The sequence below is a fragment of the Rhynchophorus ferrugineus genome, unplaced genomic scaffold (genome assembly GCF_030347505.1).
Source record: "Rhynchophorus ferrugineus isolate W39M unplaced genomic scaffold, kcgeb_rfMv2 rfM1, whole genome shotgun sequence".
Taxonomy (NCBI): domain Eukaryota; kingdom Metazoa; phylum Arthropoda; class Insecta; order Coleoptera; family Curculionidae; genus Rhynchophorus; species Rhynchophorus ferrugineus.
This window is the reverse complement of record NW_027472580.1, coordinates 16,141,059-16,165,277: the sequence shown is the minus strand read 5'-3', so window position 1 is coordinate 16,165,277 and position 24,219 is coordinate 16,141,059. Positions and strand designations below refer to the sequence as shown.

Here is a 24,219-nt window from a genome sequence, read left to right as displayed (position 1 = left end):
TACATAGTTTATATTTTAAAACTATTGTCTATATTCAACATTCCAGGCAACAAACTATTTTTTTTCTACCTGATCCCTAATGATCTATTTAAAATATAAAATTGTAGAAAATTTAATTTAATATTTTCCTAATAAAGGGCTTTCAAGCCTCATATCATAGAACGCTTTTTAAAACAATAACGCATATGAGAGAATTCCACAAAACGTTCCAAATATAAAGTAGTTTTCATTGATGTTAAAGATGAACCTCGACAAATCGTTGAAAAAATCGATAAAATTCATAAGCAGATCGATGTAGACCGACATATTTTATTTGGCGCAACATCGATACGGCCTTAAACTATACGTCAATTATAAAACAGTTTAAAAACAAAAGACTTGGAACTCTACGTGAATTAACAATGAACAATTTAATAGTCAGATTATCCATTTATGAATCTTTGTTGAAGCGGAATGAAGCCTAGTAATTTTTGAAACGTACGCTTATGGGCAAAAACATTATGTACAATAATAATGTGCAAAAATCTCGTGGTTGAAATCAATGGATGCTTTATAAAGGCTTGCAAATGTTTTAGTATATCCTCAGTGATGCCAAGGGAAACGATAATAAGAATTCTGGTAGAATTGAAAAGGAATTGTCCATCATAAGCAGCGCCAACCTGGATAAATCATTTATTCGACTCTATTGGACAAGGCAATTAAAAAAAAACCAGCCAGAATTGATCCATAAAAGGTCGGAGAGGTCGTTGTTTTCTATAATGCCAACGTTAAACCACATAAACATTTAGTGTTGCCAAAGAAACTATGAGCCCACAGAATCATGTTAGACATAGTCTTCCAAATAAGAATAAAAAGTGTTTACATTAATTAGATTAAGAATAAATCACAATTATCTAAATACTAAAACAAAACTGAATAAACATGTAAGCAGTGATGATGCAGAACCTAAAAACGTGTTAAAAAGTCGTAAAGAAAACAACTCTAACGTTATTTTCACATATGTATATTTGATTATAATCAAAATGTTGACGATATTACAAATAAATAGATGGCCCCTTCTTAAATAAAACATATCACATTAGAATCGACTCAAAAAATATAAATTCCAACAAAAAAAAAACAGAAATATTCAAATTCCAGAATGTAAATTGAAATGAATACGAATTCAAAATACTTTACAACACTATGTTCAAATTTTTTCACTCGATTCTAATAGATAATTCATACAGAAATAAGTGCTTTACATATACTCTTTAAATATACATCTAATATTTTTTAAGAATATTATAACAATTTATATATTGCTTTGATGGAAATAACCAGTAATAATATAACAATAAAGTAATGAAATATCACAGTCAACTTCACCTTATTACAGCTGGAGTTAAATATCATTTGTATCTCCCAAATAATGGAGTATATTTGTAATACTGGTTTGATAATTCATGTTGGGCATAGGACAAGGAGTTAAATTGTAATCCTAGAAACATAAGCAATAAACAATGAAAATAGATAATTATTTCAAAAACTAATTTATATAAATGGTTCTTAAAATGTTTAAAATCCCTAAATTAGTTAGAACAATATGAGTATAATACTGAGGTATATGAGTATAATACACTTGAATATGAAATAGGTGATTCATCCTATAGTCACATTAGGGATCTCACTTGGGAATGAAGGGCAATATATATAAAAAGCATTACACTACATATGGGGTTAATTTCAAAAATGATTAATTGTGAATATGTTAAACAATGCTTTACGCAAATAACATTTAATTTTTATAAAGACAGATATATGCAAGAAAATGTAATTTTGTAAGTTTTGTAACGTAGAGGTCTATACAAATTTTCAACTTTTATAATTCATCTCAAAGCTGATCTCTATAAATCAATCAAAAAACCCAAAAAATAATAAATAAAAACAAATATTCATTTGAAATGTAAAAAATGCAGTTAAACTAACCTCTTCCATGTCAATAACAGATTCCATTATAGAATCCTCTACATGATAATCTAAATGTCTATGCAGCATAGCTTTAACAGGAAACTCATAATTACAAATATGACATACAAATACTTTAAATAAATGAGTCTGTATGTGTTGTTTAAAGGTTTGTTCAGTTGGAAATATCTCATTGCAGACTCTAAAATTAAATTAATATGCCTGGAGCCATTTTTACACAATAAACGCTTTGTCCTACCTACAATGTGTCTCATGTATTTTCATGTGTTCTATTAACATACTTTCTTCGCGATATCCATTTCCACATTTACTACAGAATACCTTTGGATTGTAATTGTAATTACTTATCTTACTGGTATCTGAAGCAGATTCTGTATCTGAATTAATTTTTATATCATTTGAGCAACCCTTTTTTTGATCATCTCGGCATCTACAGTAGTAAAATTCACCTACAATATGAAAAAATACTTTATACAAAGACACTTAATTTGAGTAATAATCACCTGTAGATTCATGTAAAGACCAATTATTATTTAATCTAGTTATATTAACTTTATAATGACGAGCTTTCTCTCTTGTATCTCTTCTTTTCCTAATTTTTTTTCGAAACGAAAATTTTTTTGAGAGGTCTTCAGAAGAAGCGCTACTAGAAGATGTTTGCAGAAAATCCTTAAATTTCTGAATATCACATTTAGTTTTATTTTTGTTATATTGATCTACAATATTATTATTCATATTCTGTCCATGACTAATTTCTGATTTTGAATATTGTGACTTTCCATTAACAATAAAATCCTTTGAGTCGCAAGAATTTTCATCAAAGGAAAACTCCATATCCACAGAACTTTTATCATCTCTAATAATAAGTTCATTATCTCTGTATAAAATATGAATATTATCACTTAAGAATAATGTTTCAGCCTTTCTTCTATTTTCAGATCTTATTTCAGTATTAAATCTATCTTTCTTAAACAAAACCTTTGGTGTATTTTTTAAAACACTCAATCTCAATATTTCGCGGGCAAGTTTAAATTTAGAATGCTTGCTGATGTAATGGGAAATTAAACTTCTTACAGTTGGCTGCTTCAGTCGGCAAATTTCACAATATGCTTGAGTCATTGTTGCAATAACCTTAGCACTGGAGTTAACAATAATAATGTATTGTTATGGGTATTAACGAGATCTAGGAGATAAATATCGGCAAAAACATATTATAAAAAATATGATGCATTTTAACCTAAAAAGGGCCATTTTGCCTACCTGTCAATAGATCACCAACCTATAAATAAATTTAATTATGATATTTAAAATGTAATAATTTTTTAACCAATTATGTTCTTTAAAACATAAATTACCATAGTATATTATATATTTCATATACCAATTTCTACTTTAAAATTAAAATATTTTTTCTTACTATTACCCATCCTGTTGTTATATTTGACAGCAGTATACTTTGACGTTTTATCACCGGGATTGCAAGAGTTGTCTGTGGAATATATTGGCGATGGCTACTGTTTTAAATCACGCAGTAAAAAGATTTATTCAGACTTCAGCAAGAAGATCTGTTCAGGTTGAAGGGCCATCCGCTGTTTCTGGAATTCACGAAGGTAAAATTTGCACTTAACCTAAATATTGTTACGTAAGATATATTCCATATAATATTTGTATTTGCTTATAATTATTTTGTTTATTTTATTAAAGTCACATTTGTTTTAGGTGGATATAAACTATGGCAAAAACTTTCCATCTTTGTGGCACTACCATCAATTGCTCTATGCGCAGTAAACTGTTACCTTGCCCATCAGCAACATGCAGGTCATAGTAGACCAGAATTTGTTAAGTATGAGTATTTAGCTGTCCGTACAAAGAGGTTCCCATGGCGTGATGGTAATCATGGATTAATCCACAACCCACACACCAACGCACTTCCTACTGGCTATGAAGCTTGAAGTTATTGAAGCCATTAGTAGATAAACTGTCATCCTTAAATTTAATTGTTACAATATTTGTTTCTAATACAGTAGATTGTAGAAAGGTTGTTTTTATTGAACTATAAAAATATTCTACTATAAAATATGCACTTAGTAAATATAAAATTAAGTCTTCACACTTTTTGTCTTTATTTAAAAGACCGTTTATTTTTAGTATTTCCTGCCTTCAATATATAAAATATATTTTTAACAATTTTATCGATGTGAAATTTTTGGTCTCAACATATATGCGTTCAATTTATATTTGTTAGGAAGCTTGCTCAGTTTTACTTTAACAATGGAGAACATTTCTATAATTACAGTTTGTGATTTATGATACACCTTTGTTGGGGGGTATGTTAGAATCAATCTGTATATCTTTTTATTCCTTTCCGTGTCTGAATCTTGATTACTGTCCAATGCAGCAGAGGGAATCGTCTCCAAATCCCATTTTGGTTGACCTTGACATTTCTAAGAAAAGATTAAATGTAAATATTAGACAGGAAAACATATAAAATGACATACATTTTGGTGGACCCGAACGCAGCTTCCAGTCTTTATCACTATAACATCAAGTGATCTGTCTTTTACATCAATGACGACACAATCTTGAATATAAGGTTGGTGGCTGTCTACGTAAACAGCTAAGTAAAGATCGCTACTTGCCTCTGCAGCTCTATAACAAAGTAATTATATATGTAAATACGAATATATTGTGATTAATATTAATATGAAATATCCTCATACCTTTTAGCATTATATTTTTTTATATTGCAATTATTTGCTATTGCCCGTACGTGATCCACAGTCCACTGAGGCTTCTCACAATATCCTTTAAAATAATAATCTGACTTAAGTCTAGTTTAATTATTTCAAACCGTACCTAAACTTGCAGCCAATAATCTGTGAGTCATAATATCTGCATATCTTCGAATCGGTGACGTAAAATGGGTATACATTGGAACATTAAGTGCATAATGACTGAAAACATTTTTATTTTTCTGTCTGGCCGCACAAATATATCTTGCCCTTGTCATTGGTTTAGTAAATATATGATTCAGAACTATCTTCCGACATAAACCTATTTTGAAACAATCGTTTAAGAATATAAAACTTTTATTATCTTATAATTAAAGGGTATTCTAGTCTCGAAATTGAAAAACTAGTTTTTTTTTAACATTCTAAGCTTAACCCTTCAAGAATATACCCTTAAGATAGTTTTTCAATCTTACAAAAAAGATATTTTCGGAGATATGGCTAACATGATACTACACTACATGGTTAAAATAATAGTATTTTATATAAATTAGTGGTGAAATATCAGTATGTTAAGAATAAGGGTCCAATAAAAATTAATTGGTAATAATAATTATTAGATTAGTAGCTACTCGTTCAATTTAGAGTAAAACACTCAAGAAACAGATATCAATATCACTGATAAAAGTGTAATGAAAAAGTAATTTATTACACAAATTGTTGCTCTGGAATTTTCATTGTATTGTGGAAACAAATGACGAATAATGCACAACACCTTACCCTAAAGCTTCTCTGATATAGCCAATATTACAGGTCTAAGTCATTTGTTTCTAAAGACTTTTAATGCTAACATTTCCTTTATATCCAAAATTATTTAAAGCTACCTTGACAATCTTCTGTAATATACTTCTTCAAGCTGTTGCTAATGGCGCCGCTTGATGAAATGTCAATATGTATACCGCAAGTCTCTAAACATCTTTGTGCGGCTAACAACATTGTATATTTTGGCGGTTCATGACATCTTAAAAATGCTATGTCTGGGAATGAGTCATATATTTTTTTTGCTACCGAGATATTTGCCAATAACATAAATTCTTCTATCAACCTAAAACATAAGGTTTCCTTTTGATCAAATTATGGAAATAAAATAACAAAATTGTTATTATTTACTGTAAAACAAAAAAATATATAACAGAGTGTATGATAGCAGGAAAAAGGAAGATCAACATTGTGATGATCAAACGAAGTAAAATGTGACTTTTTGAACGTAATGCAAACGTGCAACTGAATATATGGGAATGGAAAAAGATGAAATAAGAAAAATAAAAAATTGATGGTATTGAGAAAAGTGTCAAATAATAAAATATGAATTAAACGGAGATTGAACCACTGCAAAATACCTAGAAGCCAACCTAAATAAAAAAAATTGTAATGCTTGAATCTCCATGATCAATGCTTCATTTTCAAAAAGTATTTATTGAGGAAAATTTGAACCATATATAATATATATTAATCAAAATATCCTTCGTCGTTTTTGATAACTTTTTGCTATCAAATTCACAACATGGCGATATCGTGTCGGAATAACGATGTTGGTTTAGCATTTAAAAATCATATGCCGCCAAGCCATACTGCATCAATATGAACAAGTAGCAAATAAAGAACGCTATGTATGGTCAGTTGGAATTACAGTAATATATCATTATTAACAACTCTTGCAACGTGTTACCGAGTATTGTTATGCAAGTGGGAGGATATGTGTCTGTTAGAAGGCTGCTGTTGGTAGATATGTGCAGTAACAGGTTCATTTGGTTCTAGCAGCTTGTAATACACAACACCTTACCGATCCCACCATATGCACAGATTTTTTCCTGACAAGCAATGAAACCATTTGCAATGGTTCAAAATGGCATTTTGAGTCAATTCGTGTGGTTTTTCATCTTCCATTTAGCTGTAAACTGTATCTGCATCAAAACGCGTGGAAGGAAGTTGATGAATCAACTGCTAAACTGTCTTAAGGTTATTTGAGAGCTTAAGGCTTTTTAGTTTTTTCCCAACAAGTCTTGCATTGTCTTCAAACTATTTCCATTGACATTAAAATCATCACTTTTAAATCACTGAAGCCAAAATCGGCAATTGGGATGTAACGAAGCAGCATCACCAGAATGTATATAGGTATAAATATGGGTATAACATAGCAGCAATGCAAAGTATACTGTACCCAATGGGAATATTTGGATTTTGTAATCAAAAGAACGTAATACCTAATTGGTTTGTTCTCCACATGTGCATTATGATGAACTACATCTGATTATGTTTATTATATGCTATTTCTATAGTTAGTTTTCATTAACTTAATTTTTTATGTGGCCATATGTGGTTTTAAAAATTTAACGAAATTTAGAAAAAAATTACAAGATACTAGTTTTTTTTTTATTATCAATCGCAGAAATGAACTAGCTATAGCGAATCTGAGACGACAAATTGAGTTTATGAATATATATTGATCCCAATAAGTATCTGTTTTGTATACTATCATATATCACTGGAACAAAATTCATTTGAAGACGCAACTAAACTATGAATAAACATTATAATATATTTTAGATGTGACAATACCAACAAAATTATCAGCATGGGGTAATTTCCAAAGATCACGCAATGGCCGATAAAGTAAAATATAACTAGTTATCAGTTCAGTATCAGTGATATATATCAATATTAATATAATGCTTCCGAGTGGTTATTAAAAAATATGTGTAAGCATGTACATTTGATAAGAATATGTAGGGAATAAGTACTGATACTGTCGCAGACAATATTATACATGTTTAGAGTATAAAAAGTATATAAATGCTACTAGATACATGGAGATGCTACTGTTTCATGGAACTACTTTATCAACTTTTGTAGCAAACTATCACTGGGGTCACCTCGTGGTCGGTATATATTGCGATCAATTTTCCTGTGCATTAACCGTTGCATCACAAAGCAATTTAAAATACAAAATTTTCTAAATAACAGCCTGTATGTCGAGATGAACATAGCTTCAAGCCTCCCTTAGAATGAACATAAAAAAATAATAAAATAATACTTATAAAAACTAGTCTTCATTTATATGAAACCAGTTATTGGGATGTTGAGATAAATTAATCAAGTTACTTCAGAAACAAATACTTACACTGAGATCTACAGATCCCAATAGTCATAGAAGAAATGAAGAGACTCATAACCAAGATTTGCGAAAAACCCACGTTAACATTGAGGTAGTGCAACTCTTAGACAATGTTAAATAGGATTCAGACTCAAAAATATCAAATTATTTGAGCATGTATAGCATAGGAGAAAAGCAAATTATTGATACTCAAGTGTGATTTCTTCAAACAGTAAGTAAGGGCCAAGAAATAGGAAGGTGTAGTACCAAGTTTTAAAAGATTGTGTAATCGAATTGTAAATTTAATAACGTTATAATAACTAATGTTTGGTTAATCGCATCTGCTTACCTATGAGCTTCCTTATTTTCATATGCCATAAAATCCAATGGTTCTCCTGTCTGAGGATTTATACTGAAGAGCAGCTTGATTTGGTCAATTCTTAATGAGCCATTCCTGATTCTGGCTTCTCTTAAATTGGAAGCTATTTTCTGTAATACACTTATGGTGTTGCTTAGGTCTTTAGGTGTAAATCCATTATGAATTTTTGGCAATTCATCAGCGGTAAACTCTCTGAATAAATATATCAATATCAAATATATATGTATGCATATTTAGATTTTAGCCTTACTTATCTGGATCATCAATCATTTGTTGTGCATGTTCATATGCCAATTGTACACAAGAATTTAATATCGTTCTTGCAAATCTGAATAACAAATCCCGTATTAAAATATTAAATAATGCTTATCTGCAAACTTTTAAATACCGCGTGCTGAATATTTGTCCATTTTCGTCCATTTCCCAAAATATTGAAAAACCTAATTTATCCTCGCCAGGTAACAACGAACAATGTAAGCATAGATTTACAGGTAACATGTGATAAATATTATTGACCAAATAAATAGTTGTTGCTTTTTTGCATACAGTATCATCCAATGGAGACCCTAAATATATATTCTATAATGAATAACATAACATTATCTGAAATAAAAAAGCAATACCTTCAGGTAAGTAGTAACTAGCATCAGATATATGAACACCTACTTCATAATGACCATTGGATAGCTTTTTGACAGATACTGCATCATCTAGATCCCTAGCCATTAGAGGATCTATTGTGAAAATACACTCAGTTCTGATATCCTCTCTATACTGAAATTCTTTTTCAGGAATATTCTAAAATTATAGTTAAAGTAACACAAACTTAATTCCACAAAGACATACCTTCGTTTTGGGGAGATAATCTTTAATTTGATCTATATTAAATGGGGTAACGTCAAGGCAAAACTCTTTTAAGATTGATAAGGTTTCTGCCTTCAAATCATCACATAAACCGATCTGGTCCACAATTATGCCTAAAATATGAATATTACCATCATGTTTGTTTCCTTTAAATTATTCAATATTAATTGATACAAGTTAAAATCACTTATTTATTAGATATGCAAAGGTTTAAAGGTTTTCATGTAATATAGCTTGTATATCATTATGATTACATTATCCAATTTTGAACTTACCTTTAGCATGAGTTGTGACATTCCATTCTAAAATCTTAACAGAAAATAAGATGTTTTGATAAAGTTTTGGTTTTTTAGCAAAACCCCCCGGCCAAGAAAGTGAACATATATGAATGGTTGGCAATCTTTTATCCCTTGGAACTAAGACTGCATATTCACTATTGTGCTCTAAAGGTTTTAAAATTCCTACACACATCCTAGAATGAACCTAAAAAGCATTCCGTGATGACAAAATATAAATTTGTAAAATAACAAATTCTGAGAAACACACCTCATTTAAAATATAAACCACTTCAGCTGTTTTTTGTCCATCCATCCATTCTTCTTCAGGTTTCAATTTCAAAACTATTTCATCCCCTTCTAAAGCTCGATTTCTGTCAAGAACAGACTTAATAAAATAATCAGGCTGTGTACTATCAGTATTACTAACAAAAGCATGTTGTGGATTTTTTGGATTAATTCTAACAGTTCCTTTAATAAGCTGACCACTTTTTAAACCTTAAAAAGTCATTAAAATATTTCTATAATCCAATAAACACACCATATACCTTCTTCAACTTCTGTTTCAGTGAAGTATGTAGGAAATAGTTCTTCCTTTACTTGTTTATCAAGTCTTTTCTTCCTTGTGTGTTTACTGTTCTTAGTTAAATTATTTATTCCTTTTACATGATCTGTTTGAACATCACACTACAAATATTTGGTACAAATAATTAATTTATTTTATGAGGCAAAAATACCTTTAATTGAGAATTTTTTAATTGCACTTGTCTTGATTTGTTAAGTGATGTTAATCTACTTGTAAATACATATGTTTGAGCTGCATTTGTGTAACACTTTAAATTAATAAATTTACTATTTACACTTCGACGTCTAAAAAAATGGCATAAATATTTTTTTGATGAAAAAATCTTAAAGGCATAATTATTTTCTATAAGATGATTATTAACATCTTCATTTTCTTTGTTGAATTTTTGCCTATGTTGTTTTATCTCACAAGTGTTATTCTTACAATTATTATCTAATGACAATTCACTAATATTTTTAGATATCACATTGACACTATTTATTGCAGGTTTTTTATGTCCAGATTTAGATCTTTTCTTTCTTCTGTTTGTTTTCTTCGGAGTTACTAAAACATATCAATAATTAATACTTATATACAATTGAATAAATAACATACGTTTTGTAGGAAGTTCCATTATGTCCCTTCAATGTAATTATAAAACTTGTATAAAAAAAAACTATCAAATTCAATGATACCACGTTATCTGATATATTAACCATATAATCAGATTTTCCTGCAGGTTAATCTCGTTAAAGATAACGTTAAATAATCAATCATCTAATTAATTATTGCCATAATCCATTTCTTCTCCTATTTTTATAAAATACTTGTTATAGTGTCAAACACAAAATCTAAATTTATTTAACAATTAAATAGAAATATAACATACGGCATATCACATACAATTTACAATGAAAAATTATTGATTAAAAAATTAATTTTGTGCACAGGATAGCCAACATTAAATGTATCAGCTGATTGTTTTTATTGTCAATTTTTTGTTTACATTCGTGTCATGCGCTGAAAAAAATCAAATAAGCCGTTTTTTCCATAGCCTTCAAATTGTAGTAATTGTATGTCTTTCAATCAAAATCGGTTTGTAAAAATGTCTCAAGAGAAAGTCAAAGAATTTTACTCCAATGATGTGGTGTATAGATTTGATAAACATAAGAAAATAATATTTGGAGTTGTTGTTGATTCTTATGAAGCTTCAAGTGATGATATTGATGATGCACAAGCTTTACAAAAAGGACAAATTAGAGTTTTATGGAGTAACAGTTCTCGTGAGCAAATTTGGCGCCAAAGCACCGTTAGTAAAATATTTGTAATATATGGTACTAACTGAAAATATACATTTAACCATCATACAGGTTCGACTAATAAACAGAAGTATAATTCCTGGTGATATTGTTAGAAGATTAGAAAAGGACAAAGAAACTCAAAGAGGCTATTGTAAAGAAACTAAGCAAGTAGCAACAATTCAAATTGTTGGGACTGATAAGGTGGTTTTATGTTACATGGAATTAATATGGTAATTGATGTGCTCGTGCATTTTAGGTATTAGAACATATTTCTAGTGAACGATTACACAGTGTTCGACCATATGATGTAGATGATGCGGTTTGTTTTGGAAATAAATTTGGAAGAATTGAGGTAAGTTAATAGGATTATTTGATATGTTATAAATATTATAACAATTATAGAATATAGATCAGATGGTGTCAATGCAATCCAAAGACGGATCCGTAGTAGAAGTTTTAACAAGTATAAATAATGATTTGGATGATTATTGGCTTTCAAAAAGAAATCGAATATCTTTTGATACATATTATCCAGGCCAAGAAGTGGTAACTCACTAGTTTTTGTTTTTGTAAGGTTTAGTAATTAGTTTATTTTAGATATGTATTCCTGCTAATTTTGAACAGCCAAATTGGATAAAAAAAACCAAATTAATGAAGAGAAACTTACAACAGCGTCAAAGATTCACTATTCAGCATGTTAGTGATGTACATATAGAAGTAGCACTGTACAGTCATACTTCAGGTTATTCAAATATTTATGAAATAAAAGATGAGGATGTTAAGAAGTAAAAAATTAAACACATATTATATTACTTAAAAAACAGTTACATTTTTAGATTGAAAGTTTTAGAACATCCAAGCGATACTTGTTTAGAACTGGCTGAGAGAAGACTACTAAAGTTGAATTCCCATGACGTAATATTAAAAAAAAAAGATTGGATCAGAAAGTTATCATTAAACCGTAGTGAATTGCCTAAAGTTCGTCATATAGTCAGTAAAATGTATTACGTGAAACTTACATTTTTACTCTAAATTTAATAGCAAATAAATTTCTAGTAATTCGAGGGTACCTAGAGTTAGAAGTTCATTACTACTACATGTAGTAACACCTACTTCAGTTGAGGCAACATCACCATTATTTCAAACAGACGATACAGAAGATGATTGGTGGACTGAGGAAGGAGAAGATACTGATGATGAAGTCAATGAGGGTGGTAGTGGGGTTTCTAGCCAAGAGGTTTCATTTATTGGGAGTAATACCAAAAACATTCTTAAAAAGAAACACTATCCACCAAAGCCAAATGAAATCATTGCTGGACACACTTTACCAGTTGAGGTATGATACTTGAGAATTATACCTAAATGAATGTTTGATCAAACTAGATAATATTTCCTAATAATATTGATACATGCCAATGCTATATTTCATTCAATTCATTGTAGATGCTCAATCAAAGTATGCTATTGGTGTCACAAATCTTCACCAAGCATCATCCTATTAGTGGTCAGATGCAATTATTGTTTTTCTATGATCTTGATTTACATATGTTTTGCTCTTCTTCACTTCTTGTCCTACCTGGACAGTTTATAATTGTAGTGAAAATAATTTTAAGTATTCGAATTGTAAGCTTTCGTCCAAATTTATGTTAGTTCACACCAACTTCAGTCTGCCTTTGGTGGCCTTACACATTGAACAGTGATGCTTGTGCCGGCATTCCATGAATTATTTATAATAGCTCATGAGTAGGGGTCTTTATGCACCTTCAATTCACCATTTTATTCTAGTTAATTGAATGAATTCAAAAGGAACATCCTTATGATCTTTCCGGAACAAAAAAAAACTTTTACTTTAAAGGCCATTTTATTTCTCGGAAAGAATTGGAAATTTATTGAACGACGATTCAAAACGACAGTGAGGATTTAAAGCTATTCTGACATAAACCAAACCCCTACCTCTAGACGTCTAACTTATCTATCTTTCAAATATACGGTCTTCATAGCCAGGGCCGAATTTGAGCAAGAATTAATTCGATTGAGTTTGTAAACGAAAATAATTTTCAGATTCTATTTCGTTACCTTTAGTAGATACCGGAAGTAAATTATTATTTATTGGAGGAAATGGCCATTGAGCCATTTTTCGCAAATCAGCCAATGGTTCATTCCAAATCATTATAATTCATGTATCTTTTCCTATGGGTTTAAGAGTAGACGTAAGTTATAATTACAGACATAAACCTTGCCAAAACGCGTGAATTGCCATGAAAATATTAAGTAGTGTGAATGCAAAATTGAAACACATTTTGCATTTTGAATATTATAAAAAATTAGAACAAAATTTATATGTGATCTGAATCACTGAATATTTCTATTCATTTTCTAAAGGGGAATTTCAAAGCAAATATGTGTAATTGTAGGTCATATGTGTTGAATCTAAAGTAACTGTTATATGGCAAGATGGTACAGAAGAGAAAGATATTCCATCTACGCAACTTTACTATTCAATATCGCTGGACGATCATGAATTTTTTCCAGGCGAATGGGTCATCAATGACAGTAAGGAAGATAATGACACTTACGGTGTGGTACAACATGTAAATTACATTGAAAGAACTGCTACAGTTAAGGTTTGAAAATTTTCGAATTTAAATAAATATAAATGTTAACTATAATATTAATTTTAGTGGTTTATTTATCTAGAAAACGATAAAAAGCCACAAGCTCTTAACACAGAAGAGCTCAGTGTTTATGATTTGAAAAAACATTCCAAATTTGTCTTTAGGCCAGGCAGTATAGTAAAATCGAAACCAACACAAGAAGGCAAAATGGGTAAAGTTGTAGATAGTTGTGTTGAGGTATGTATTATTTTTTATTCAATTTATATTAAAATTGGTTTTCTGCACCGGCCATTAATTTGTCTTTAACTATTTTTAAATTGCTTTCTATGGTTCATCCAATCTGTTCTCTCAATTTACACTCTTTTCAGTTTTTTTCAATTCTCATTAATATCTTGTATTAACATTTTAGAATTTTCTCTAAGCGGCCAAGTTTTATCTATATTTTATTTTCAGTTCAGCTATTTTCTTTTTTATATGTTTGGAATAAATTTACTGTGGTATAGAAGTGTCATTGTTTTGACATGACTAGTAACCAGCAGATTATGTTAACTACTAAGACTTCACCTTGAGGCACTCCTGCTTGCATTTCTTTTGATTTCAAATTTTTATCTTGTTTAATTTTGAGTTTTATTGCTTTGGAAGCCTTTAGTTTACTTTATATTATTAAACCTTTGTGTGAAATTGCCGAATATCTGTGTAAGGAGCTTGTAAATTTGAATACTTGTCAAGGAAAGCTGCAAAGCATATTTGTTTGACCTCCAAGGAATATTCAATAATGTCTGTATTCTGTGTGACGAGTTTTTGCGCAATTATAGGGTACTTTGTTTACAGTAATAATGACAGTATTGTTCATAGTAATTTTTAATGGAAAAAATCTTAATACAGTACATTAATAATACCAGTAATAGAAACTACGTTATAGGGATATATTATTGTACAATGGTTGAAAAATAAGGAAGAACACTGTTGGCCGCAGGATATAGAACTGATACCTGACACAGCTGATTATGAATATTCAGATTCTGAAGATAGTTCTGATGATGATAAAGTTTCATGGGAAACAGAAAGTATTGAGTCGTACGCCGGAGGAGACTTAACCAATGAAACAGTATTACAAAATATGGCAGCTCGATTAGACTTTGTTAGATCTAGGATAGTTTATTTAAAGGAGGCTTTCAAAAATCACACCATCACGGAGAGTTTCGCAGTAGGTCACTTCGTAATGCACTACCGAAACTTGCAGCTTAAATGAAACACGATTTTATGATTGCAGATACTCAAAGATTTGTTATTGGTGTATGAAAATTCCAGCTATTTGGATAAATTATTGGGAACGTCATTTTTTAGCTTAAAAAGCAAACATTTTCAAGTAAGTTTTTAAACGAAGCAACAATGTTTTTAGTGTGTTGTCGTTTTTATTAGGCTTTACTTACACAAGCCAAAGAAAAAGCTAGGGCGCAAAACGTCGAACTTAGAGGAAGGTTATTCTCCAACGAGAGTTGCTTATCTATGACAAAAATAAAGGTGGCTGAATCAGACAACATTAAAAAAATGATTAGGTTGGAGAACAAAATCAATGCCGAAATTGAGAAAAAAGATGGGAACAAAGAAGTACTCCGTAAGTATTGACAGAACCGAGATAGTTGTCAAAATTAATTTTTTTATTATATATTTAAGTAGACAATAATAACAGAAATTCATTAGGTATTTCCAATTTTAGCCACAACGCCGCTAACTCCAGATAATGTCGAAATCTCTTATATTTCACAAGAGAACCTTTGCGTAGAGTTATTATCTACGTTAAAAGCGCGCATGGATCTAGCTTATGCAGAAATCATCAGTCGAATAGGAGGAAGTCAAGCTTTGAGTGTTTTAACAAAAGTGAGTCGTGCTTGGTCTTTCTTTTAGAATATTAACACAAGTTGAATTTATCCAGGCGACAGAAAATGTGGCAACACCAGCTTACTCCACTCCATTACCAAGTTGCCCTACCACACCAGAAGATTCGTTTTCCATTCTCAGTCCACTGAAACCGAAAAAAATTACAGAGGACAATTCACTTCTCGATAACGCACCGCCTGATGGTGAAAACGAGTGGTATAATGTAGTGGACGAAGCACCTTCAACTCATTTCTATTATCCCAGCAAATTTGTACCAAACGATATGCAAAAGTAAGTGTGACCATATTGGATCCCGAACATTATTAAAATTAGCAAGGTTAAAATTTGAGATATTTTTAAAAAGCAATTTATGAATTTTAAAAAAAATTATGAAGTTTAAAATGAATATCCTAAATTGGTAAAATTTACTTTTATTGCAGTATCTTTTTCTATCTTAATTGGCATCTGTTTAACCCGTTGTTAGTAGTATTGAGTTTTCAAAAAGATTCTGTTTGGTACGTATTTTGGGCCGGCAGTGTTACTGCTCTGTATTTATTCATCTTGTCATCGGTAAACGCTACAGAACCATTTTTTGGGCTAAATTTAACGATAAGCACTTGGCGATATGTCATTCCAGCAGGCAAGAAATGTGTCACAGTTGATTAATAAATTTAAAGTTAAAATCCCAATAAGTTTAAACCCAAATCATAACCGAGAAATCGCAGCGGACCGTTATATCATGTTATATTCTAGGCAAAATGGTAAACATTTAAATTGACTAATCACTATCTCATATTGATACTTACATTGGGTTTTATAGAAAATAAGTACCACTCAAAAGCCTTTAAAAATACTTTCATCTATGGTGATAAACTTTTTGGTATAGTAACTAGTGTATTACCTTTATAACTACCTTTTATACAAGAAGCATCTTTAAAATCTTGAGTAAAGGGTTGATCTGGTTTATTAAGGCTGTCTTGCTAAGTTCTCCCATCTCTTCGTTAAGGTTATAGCGCCAGTTCTTACATATTTATTTGGACATACATTGTTCTAAAATAGCTGCTATAACTGTCTCTTGATAGTTTTAATCGCGGTCTCATCTTTTTATTAATTAGGATAATTTAGGTTTTATTAAATAAAATTAATAAATTAATAAAGGTTTTAATAAATTAATTGATTTATTAAAAGTAATTAGTAGTAAACCTTATTACATATTAGTGCTAAGATAATTTAACTGAAAAACGTTTGTTTTCTTTTTCTATGTGTTTATATGTCAGTTCCCCCACTATTCAGGCTCATTTTTTAAGCGCTAAACTATTTTATGAGTTGTTTGAACAGTGTTTCATTGTCAACTTATCTTTTGTACATTTTAAGGTGTTGAAAATTGGTTTTTCTTGTACCTAAGTAAAGATAATTTTTTCATCTCAAATCGTTAATTGTTCTAAAATCTAATATTAACAACTAATTATCGCCAACAATATTATAACAATTGAAATGTCTCTATAGGTTTATCAAGGCTGTAATGAAAGAATATAAACTTTTAAAAGAATCTTTACCAGAAAACGTGTGGGTCAGGTCTTACAGCAACAGAGTAGATTTATTGAGTGTTATGATACAAGGGCCGGCAAAGACGCCGTATGAAGATGGATTATTTTTATTTGATATTCAATTGGGCGTGGATTATCCAAGATCACCACCGATGGTTCATTATATCAGCTACAGTTCAGAAAGGTTAAATCCAAATTTATATGTTGAAGGTACTTGGTGTTGATTAATCTGTTGACTAATTAGGTTTGTTATAAGTAATTTATTTTAGGTAAAGTGTGCATATCGCTTCTGGGTACTTGGGTTGGTAAAGGTACTGAAGTATGGGGTCCTGATAGTACGCTATTGCAGTTAATAGTATCTATTCAAGGGCTGATACTAGTGTCAGAACCTTATTATAACGAAGCGGGCTATGAAAAACAGACTGACACTCAACAGGTACGTACACTCTTATTATATTTTAAATAAATTCATCTACATATGGATAACTACCATATTTACAGAATATCTTTGTTAGGCAGTAATTTTGAATAATCCAATGCTTGTGAGGTGCAAAAGGCATCTTTTTTTTTAAAGCAGGTATAGAAATTGTCTAGAATGCCAATTATCTCTATTTTGCAGTTAATTAAAAATAATAATTGAGATGGATGACCCTTTTATTGATAGTAAGCATTACATTGTTATTAATACTTGTATCTTTCGTATTAATACCAGCATTCTACATTTGTTTACAAGCAATTCTACATCAAACGCTGTATCTGTAGTCAATCATTTTCGATAGATCAGTATAAATGCTTTGCCATATATCATTTTTCTGAAAGGCCTATTTACATATAGAAATTTGAAGAATTCTTTTACCACTTATCCGATAAACATATTCAAACCATTGCAGTCTGCATTTCTATGTTTCTTCACTTACTTTAATTAGATGCTATTGAAATTTATAATAGCAGCTGATTCGCTGTATCTCGGCAATATGAACTATATCAAGGAATGATCGAAGCTCGAACGTTTATATCAGAAGAGAGATGGTAACACTATAACGTTGCCTCTACATTATATTGAAAGGAATGGAAAAAAGCAACGCCTCTGATCATATGGATTAATTTGATTCATTCCAGCGGTCTTACCACATTCGGGTTATTTTATCATCAGGAAATAAAACTATCCGAAATATTAAGTACGGGCGTAATTGCTAATCTATGTAGTAGGTCGTTATTGTAGAGTTAAATAAAGATCTCTTTCCATTGCTCAAAACGTTCATCATGCGACTTTATAGGGGTTTTGTCAACTTTTTTAAATCCCTATGTGTTTAGTTCAACGTTCCAGCAAATCTCGGCGGCTTACGTACATATCGGTTCGCGTAATTGACAGGTGATGGCCGATCTTCAATTACTTTTTTGAGTAATACTAATTTAAAATGTAGAAATATAGTACTTGCTGTTTCAGGGATATGAAAACTCTAGAACTTACAATGAATTAGTGATACTTAAGTTAGTACAGAGCATGACTGAGTTGCTCTCTAATCCACCAGATGTTTTCAAAAACGAAATATTGAGACATTTTGCACACAATGGAGAAATACTTTGCCAAAGACTTGAAAAATTCTGCAGCGATGAGGTATATAATTTATTTTATGGGATTTTGTTTCATTTCGGTTTGAGGTTTACTATTAAATATACATTTCTTAATTTAGGATCCATTAAAACCTGACTTTCCGCTAATGCCTGTCAGTAAAGGCCTAAAGCTCTCTTTAAGTACAGCTTTAAAAACCTTTAGGAATGTTTTGGGAAATAGTCTCACGAAAAAGGACGCGGATAATGATTGCGTGAGTAAAACAGAGAAGGTCGTGTGAGTGTAGTGACAAATCTAAGATAAATTTTACTTCCTTAAAAGCCTCTTCAGTTAGTATTCTTGCGCTTTTTACCCCATTCCAAAGTTATATGTTGTTGAAAAGTATATTTCGTACTAAACTATAGAATTGCCTTATTTTTAATTACTAATGCTTTTTATGTGAAAATAGGGCAATGTTTCCAAATTAACTAACATATTGTGATTTCCTGTACTAGCCTATTAGTTCCTTTAAATTATGAATGATTCCAATAAATATTTATTATTTAGTCCTACTAATTATTTATTTTCTTAAACATTCTATTTATTATCTATAAGTATAAGAAAAAGTAACAAGTTGTTTGTTATAGAATATATTTTAAATTGGGCTGAGCTAGCCCACTTGATTTTTATTATATTGGAGGAATAATCTTTTTTCAGGTAAAAAATAGTAAAAGTATCTATATGAACATTTTTGCTACTTTTTCTTGCAAACATTAACAGTTAATTAACGATTAATTAAGGAAATTTATGAATATAATTTGTATGTATTTATTTAACGTTGAACATAAAGTTGATTTATCTGATAAAATTGTAATTATCAGTAACAAAAAAGCACTCAGTAATAAGAGATTTTTATTGGGGATTTTCGAAAGAATTAAGAGTTTCATATTTAGCTATATTCATTAAGATGACCCAAAAAATGGACATCGTAAATGAAGGATACATTACCAAGTGCTGTCTTAACATGCTTAAAATTCATGTTTTAATTATGAATTTAGTTCCACGAAAGACCGTCCAAAAGAAAATATTGCTGAATAGAAGTCCATTTTTTTAGGTCTATTAACATACAGAAATAAGACAGCTAAAAAGCACAAAACGCGTTTAATATGTTCTTCCTACAACATTGAAATTTTACAAGCTTGTTATGTAGAGTATAGGGTTTTTTAGAACTTTCCTTAATAAAACTGTTACTGTTATTATATTTTGTTTCATTTATTGGTTGTATAAATAAACTATAAAACGCCCTCTACTAATGAACTTGAAAAAAAAAACACTACAACAAAAAAGAATTCGTGTTTAAATTTTCCTACAGTCTATATTTTTTTGCAATAATTAAATAAATATCCATATTTTACAAGAAAAAACAAAAATAATGAAATATTAGCCTAAAAAATATATATTATTTCTAAATTTCTTAAGAAGTAGTAATATTTTAGATAAACCAATTTTAATGGTTTATTAAAAATATTTAATTTATTTAAAAAAAATATCCGTATATAAGCCAAAAATATCGATTTTTTTTCAGAAAATATGGATCTATCGATATTGTTTCAGCCTCCATAACAGTAACGCCCAGCACCAAAAATATCGATACACAAAACGTTTAAAATCAAGTACCATAATACACTAGACCTTTAAAATTGGTTACTAATTTAAAAAGTTTATAGAAGATATATATTTAATTTTTTTGAAAAAATATGGAAAAATATTGACTTATAAAAATATCGATATATGAGCCAAAAATATCGATACATCGATGTTTTTTGGCTTCCCTATTCTACAGTATATCTACAGAATACAAAAATAGTCTGTGACAATACATTGGATAATTAGAACTAAATTACACAATTTTTGCAATATCAATTTTGTAAGTATTTTTAAAAAATAACGTTAAGTGCTTTATCTTGGGAGTTTTTATTTGAAAATGACGTTTATGGCAAATTCCTTTGCTGCAGATCACGCATAATCATATTTGGCATAAATGAGTCACTTTGATTTCATAGAGATAATTGATCTTTGTATTAAAAGTTTCCTAATCTTTTAAATAAGACGTCAGTTTGTTCGATATATTTTTCTTGCTGTTATAACATTGAGTTACATACCATTTTAACTCTATTATGGCAGATCCGAGAATAAAAACGTTAAAAATTAAAACAGGTGTAGTGAAGAGGTTAGCCAAGGAAAAAACAGTATATGAAAAAGAGGCTGAACAGCAGAAGAATAGGTAGTCGATTTCATATTATATCACACTAATAAAATAATTCAATAAATTTGTGTTTTGAAGAATTCAAAAATATAAGACAGAAGGGCGAGATGAGCATGACGTTAAAAAACAGGAAGAAGTGCTACAAGAGAGTTTAATGATGATTCCTGATTGTCAGAGAAGATTAGCTAAAGCATTTGAAGAATTGAAGGGTAAATGTAAGTTATACTTATTGTATTAGATTTTAAACACATATTTTATAGGGATATTAGAGTCTGAACAAGACTTAAAAGAAACTGAAGAATATTCAACAGCACAAAAGGTTCTAGAGGAAGCTAAAGCACAGTTGCCTAATTCAGGAGAAATACATATGTGCTGATTTTGAATTATATTATCACTTTATTGACTATTATAAATTACCATACATCTATAAGGCTTTAAATTTCAAAGACTTACATTTTAAAAAAATATAATTAGTTATAAGGCTGCATTTATAATATTTAGTTATTAATTACAATTTCACAAAACTACAGTTAAGGTAACAGTGTTAAAATAATGAATTTTAACTATCACTTCCATTCAATGCCCACAACTAGTCGTCATGCCTCTGAAGTTGCTACTCAGATATTTCAGAAACAGAACTTAGATAAATCAAATGTTTTAGGTATTTTGTTATAATAATATTGGGAGTTTAAATTGATTACTGATAATTTCAGAAAACATTTATAACAAATCCAATGATGAGCTGTGGATTGAATCATGGCTACAACAGAACAATATTTATCAAGCATTGCCTAGGCTGAAAAAAATTAATGTACCGCATAATGCGATGACATTACATCAAGCTAAAACTTACCTAATAGACTGTCTTTCATTATTAGAAAAGTTAAGTAGAATTCAAGAAAGTCTTGAGAAAAATGTAGCCACAATTTCCTCAGCCGAATGGAAGGAGAAAACTATTGAAATTGGTAAGAATGATATATTATTTTCTGATTATAATTTGATATTAATTTTTATGTTAACACATTAGGTTGCGTTAAGGATGAATTTACAAAAATAATGTGTAAATTTGACCATCCAGATCTTTTAAAACACTTGAAAATATCTGTTAAAAATCGACAGAAAAAAAGAAGGAATGATCGAAAGAAGCGTGATAATAGAATAGCCAAAAAACAGGATGAGACTGAAGAAAGGAAAAGGTTACACAAGGAAATTGACCAATGGTTAACTAATAAAAAAGAAGAGGTGATTGACTTATTTTAAATTTAGTTTAATGAATGGCTGTGAAATGAAAGTGTTTTCAAAGTAGTTTGTTTAATCAAAGGATTAATGTGTATTACATTCTTAAAAGACAAAGTATATGAAACTAAAAAATTTTGAATGTATGTTATTAATTTTTAAATGCTAGGCTAACATTTTCTTTTTTTATTTTATGCAATTATCATTTCATTCTTCACCACTGCACATTCATTACCAAAAACACATTTTATATTTTTATGTATACTTCATTTCTATCCAGAAATAGGATAAGTAGAATACATTTTTATATATAGTACGGTTATGTATGATATGGTAAATGTATAAGTTCATGTAACATTTTGTTTAGGTAGAGAAAATTAAAATGGAGGAACTAATGCAAAAGGATGCAGATTTGGTTCTGTCAGAAGTAACAAAAAAGAAATCCGACGCTAGAAAACATTTATCTTTAATTAGTTCGTTGATAAAACTGAGGACTGTTAGAGAAAATGTCGCAACACAAAGAGGTAAAGTTCATCTATTTTCTGCAGTTATTACATAGTAGTAATGTTGCTATTTAGGTGAAAAGACTTCATTGGAAGATAGGCGAGCTTTTAATATAACAACAGAAAAACTAATTAAAATGTGGGAAAACACATTGAAAACATATCTCACCGAAGAGCAAGGATTGAAACTTATGTTAGGTAATTACACTAATAATAACTATTCAGTTTTTATGAGCCTAATATATGTTGTATGAATAGAAAAAAATCAAATTGAGGACTCAAAACAAGCTCAGCTTGTTAAAGAACGTAGACTGGCAGAAGAGTGGAAAACGGTCTTGTTTGGAAAGCACATGACTTCGTTCAGTCATCCAACGTTTTTGGCACTAACAGCAGCTGAGAGGGACGTTGATACCTTCGTTGCTATTAGGAAAAGTTGGGATACGTTCTTAGTGCCATCTAGTAACGAAAATGGTTCAAAGATACCGATTGGTTGGGTTTTACCCAATGCGAATGTTAGTGATAGATGGGCTCATTATTTGGATCACACTGTAGTTTAATGTTTTTTGCCTCTTTCAGAAGTATTCAAGATTTTGTACCGTTAAAATAAAAAATTATTTTGTATTTTGCTATTTACTTAATATAATAATACTACTTAATTTTATTATTTTCATTACATGAACACAGGAGCATTTGTTTTATGGAACCCAGCATAATAATTATAAATTAAAACACTAGTTTAAAGTAAGAACAAGCGTATTTATTAAAGGCATTTTAAATGTGAAACACTTTCATTATTTATTTAACTTTTTATGTGAAGAATGAAGTTGCTTTTCTGTCTTCTACTAAAGAGATATTCTGGGTTTTTCAAGCGTGCACCAACAGTCTTTCAGAGTACTTTGCACTAACAGTTCGAATCACACTCGTTATGGGTCCTAAGGGAATACCGCGCTGAATTAGTTTGTTGGAGACGTAATATGGGGCATCGACGAGGACTCACAACACTTTTGTGGAACCTCTGGAGCATATCTATGTTAGATTTGATAGTAGTACCCCACAGTTTAATACCATAGGTCCAACTGTGCCTAAGTATTGACTTATACAGCAAAACCTTGTTATCTAATGATAATTTAGATTTATACCCTATCGGCCAATACATTTGATTTAGTTTAAGCCCCAGCTGCTTGCGTTTTGTCAGGATGTCTTTTCCGCGTTAAACGTCGGTCAAAATTAATATCAATCATTCATATTCAATATTTTGAGTCTTTTAATGTAGTTTTTCAAAAATTTTAGAGATCACGGGTAAGAGGCTTATAGGACGGAAGAGGAGTCGTCTTCTGATTTTTTCCCTGGTTCATGATTACGATTTGAGCCGTTTTTCAAGTGC

General features: G+C 30.1%; 6 protein-coding genes across 8 annotated transcripts; 4 read left to right on the top strand and 2 right to left on the bottom strand.

Moving 5' to 3' along the window:
- Positions 1 to 990: 990 nt before the first annotated feature.
- On the bottom strand, positions 991 to 3,225 carry LOC143195435 (uncharacterized). The gene is made up of 4 exons (XM_076402537.1): positions 2,472 to 3,225; positions 2,207 to 2,417; positions 1,969 to 2,149; positions 991 to 1,480 (listed from the first exon to the last, which is right to left on the bottom strand). Exons 1-4 carry the CDS (start codon positions 3,085 to 3,087, stop codon positions 1,385 to 1,387), a joined length of 1,104 nt encoding a protein of 367 aa, XP_076258652.1. The 5' UTR covers positions 3,088 to 3,225; the 3' UTR covers positions 991 to 1,384.
- A 182-nt stretch (positions 3,226 to 3,407) lies between these two features.
- Positions 3,408 to 4,080, top strand: LOC143195439 (cytochrome c oxidase subunit 6A2, mitochondrial). Its single transcript, XM_076402551.1, has 2 exons — positions 3,408 to 3,578; positions 3,688 to 4,080. The coding sequence occupies exons 1-2, from the start codon at positions 3,476 to 3,478 to the stop codon at positions 3,918 to 3,920; spliced, it is 336 nt and encodes a 111-aa protein (XP_076258666.1). The 5' UTR covers positions 3,408 to 3,475; the 3' UTR covers positions 3,921 to 4,080.
- Dis3l2 (Dis3 like 3'-5' exoribonuclease 2) lies at positions 4,075 to 10,926 on the bottom strand. Of its 3 annotated transcripts, XM_076402472.1 has the most exons (15): positions 10,550 to 10,926; positions 10,107 to 10,498; positions 9,918 to 10,056; positions 9,641 to 9,867; positions 9,370 to 9,577; positions 9,077 to 9,207; positions 8,854 to 9,028; positions 8,619 to 8,796; positions 8,481 to 8,558; positions 8,201 to 8,422; positions 5,582 to 5,802; positions 4,825 to 5,022; positions 4,689 to 4,773; positions 4,467 to 4,617; positions 4,075 to 4,412 (listed from the first exon to the last, which is right to left on the bottom strand). In XM_076402472.1, exons 1-15 carry the CDS (start codon positions 10,566 to 10,568, stop codon positions 4,158 to 4,160), a joined length of 2,679 nt encoding a protein of 892 aa, XP_076258587.1. In that variant the 5' UTR covers positions 10,569 to 10,926; the 3' UTR covers positions 4,075 to 4,157. The 3 variants fall into 3 exon arrangements, with proteins under 3 accessions (XP_076258587.1, XP_076258597.1, XP_076258604.1); XM_076402482.1 differs by lacking the exon at positions 4,825 to 5,022; XM_076402489.1 differs by lacking the exons at positions 4,689 to 4,773; positions 4,825 to 5,022; positions 5,582 to 5,802.
- LOC143195388 ((E3-independent) E2 ubiquitin-conjugating enzyme UBE2O) lies at positions 10,921 to 20,087 on the top strand. Its single transcript, XM_076402461.1, has 18 exons — positions 10,921 to 11,243; positions 11,305 to 11,436; positions 11,492 to 11,587; positions 11,638 to 11,781; positions 11,833 to 12,020; positions 12,072 to 12,236; positions 12,292 to 12,571; positions 13,650 to 13,859; positions 13,917 to 14,087; positions 14,773 to 15,057; positions 15,124 to 15,219; positions 15,273 to 15,468; positions 15,571 to 15,731; positions 15,787 to 16,022; positions 17,238 to 17,488; positions 17,548 to 17,714; positions 18,726 to 18,896; positions 18,973 to 20,087. Exons 1-18 carry the CDS (start codon positions 11,010 to 11,012, stop codon positions 19,129 to 19,131), a joined length of 3,342 nt encoding a protein of 1,113 aa, XP_076258576.1. The 5' UTR covers positions 10,921 to 11,009; the 3' UTR covers positions 19,132 to 20,087.
- A 756-nt stretch (positions 20,088 to 20,843) lies between these two features.
- On the top strand, positions 20,844 to 21,757 carry Tbca (Tubulin binding cofactor A). Its single transcript, XM_076402451.1, has 3 exons — positions 20,844 to 21,114; positions 21,175 to 21,305; positions 21,357 to 21,757. Exons 1-3 carry the CDS (start codon positions 21,008 to 21,010, stop codon positions 21,470 to 21,472), a joined length of 354 nt encoding a protein of 117 aa, XP_076258566.1. The 5' UTR covers positions 20,844 to 21,007; the 3' UTR covers positions 21,473 to 21,757.
- On the top strand, positions 21,616 to 23,491 carry LOC143195370 (programmed cell death protein 7). The gene is made up of 6 exons (XM_076402439.1): positions 21,616 to 21,757; positions 21,810 to 22,061; positions 22,124 to 22,338; positions 22,700 to 22,856; positions 22,911 to 23,033; positions 23,094 to 23,491. Exons 1-6 carry the CDS (start codon positions 21,649 to 21,651, stop codon positions 23,390 to 23,392), a joined length of 1,155 nt encoding a protein of 384 aa, XP_076258554.1. The 5' UTR covers positions 21,616 to 21,648; the 3' UTR covers positions 23,393 to 23,491.
- Positions 23,492 to 24,219: the final 728 nt, after the last annotated feature.

Bases quoted from the DNA above. Each gene is read 5' to 3' on its own strand.
- LOC143195388 (XM_076402461.1), top strand. From the start codon at position 11,010: ATGTCTTTCAATCAAAATCGGTTTGTAAAAATGTCTCAAGAGAAAGTC. The intron at 11,437-11,491 runs GTGGTTTTATGT...CGTGCATTTTAG, and splicing joins AAATTGTTGGGACTGATAAG to GTATTAGAACATATTTCTAG. The intron at 11,782-11,832 runs GTAACTCACTAG...AGTTTATTTTAG, and splicing joins ATTATCCAGGCCAAGAAGTG to ATATGTATTCCTGCTAATTT.
- LOC143195370 (XM_076402439.1), top strand. From the start codon at position 21,649: ATGAATTTTAACTATCACTTCCATTCAATGCCCACAACTAGTCGTCAT. The intron at 22,062-22,123 runs GTAAGAATGATA...TTAACACATTAG, and splicing joins GGAGAAAACTATTGAAATTG to GTTGCGTTAAGGATGAATTT. The intron at 22,857-22,910 runs GTAAAGTTCATC...GTTGCTATTTAG, and splicing joins AAATGTCGCAACACAAAGAG to GTGAAAAGACTTCATTGGAA.
- LOC143195439 (XM_076402551.1), top strand. From the start codon at position 3,476: ATGGCTACTGTTTTAAATCACGCAGTAAAAAGATTTATTCAGACTTCA. The intron at 3,579-3,687 runs GTAAAATTTGCA...CATTTGTTTTAG, and splicing joins TGTTTCTGGAATTCACGAAG to GTGGATATAAACTATGGCAA.
- LOC143195435 (XM_076402537.1), bottom strand. From the start codon at position 3,087: ATGACTCAAGCATATTGTGAAATTTGCCGACTGAAGCAGCCAACTGTA. The intron at 2,150-2,206 runs GTAGGACAAAGC...ATTTAATTTTAG, and splicing joins ATACATGAGACACATTGTAG to AGTCTGCAATGAGATATTTC. The intron at 1,481-1,968 runs GTTAGTTTAACT...TTATGTTTCTAG, and splicing joins CTGTTATTGACATGGAAGAG to GATTACAATTTAACTCCTTG.
- Tbca (XM_076402451.1), top strand. From the start codon at position 21,008: ATGGCAGATCCGAGAATAAAAACGTTAAAAATTAAAACAGGTGTAGTG. The intron at 21,115-21,174 runs GTAGTCGATTTC...TGTGTTTTGAAG, and splicing joins GCTGAACAGCAGAAGAATAG to AATTCAAAAATATAAGACAG. The intron at 21,306-21,356 runs GTAAATGTAAGT...CATATTTTATAG, and splicing joins AGCATTTGAAGAATTGAAGG to GGATATTAGAGTCTGAACAA.
- Dis3l2 (XM_076402472.1), bottom strand. The intron at 5,803-8,200 runs GTAAGCAGATGC...CTTATGTTTTAG, and splicing joins GAAAATAAGGAAGCTCATAG to GTTGATAGAAGAATTTATGT. The intron at 5,023-5,581 runs GTAGCTTTAAAT...GTTTCAAAATAG, and splicing joins TATTACAGAAGATTGTCAAG to GTTTATGTCGGAAGATAGTT.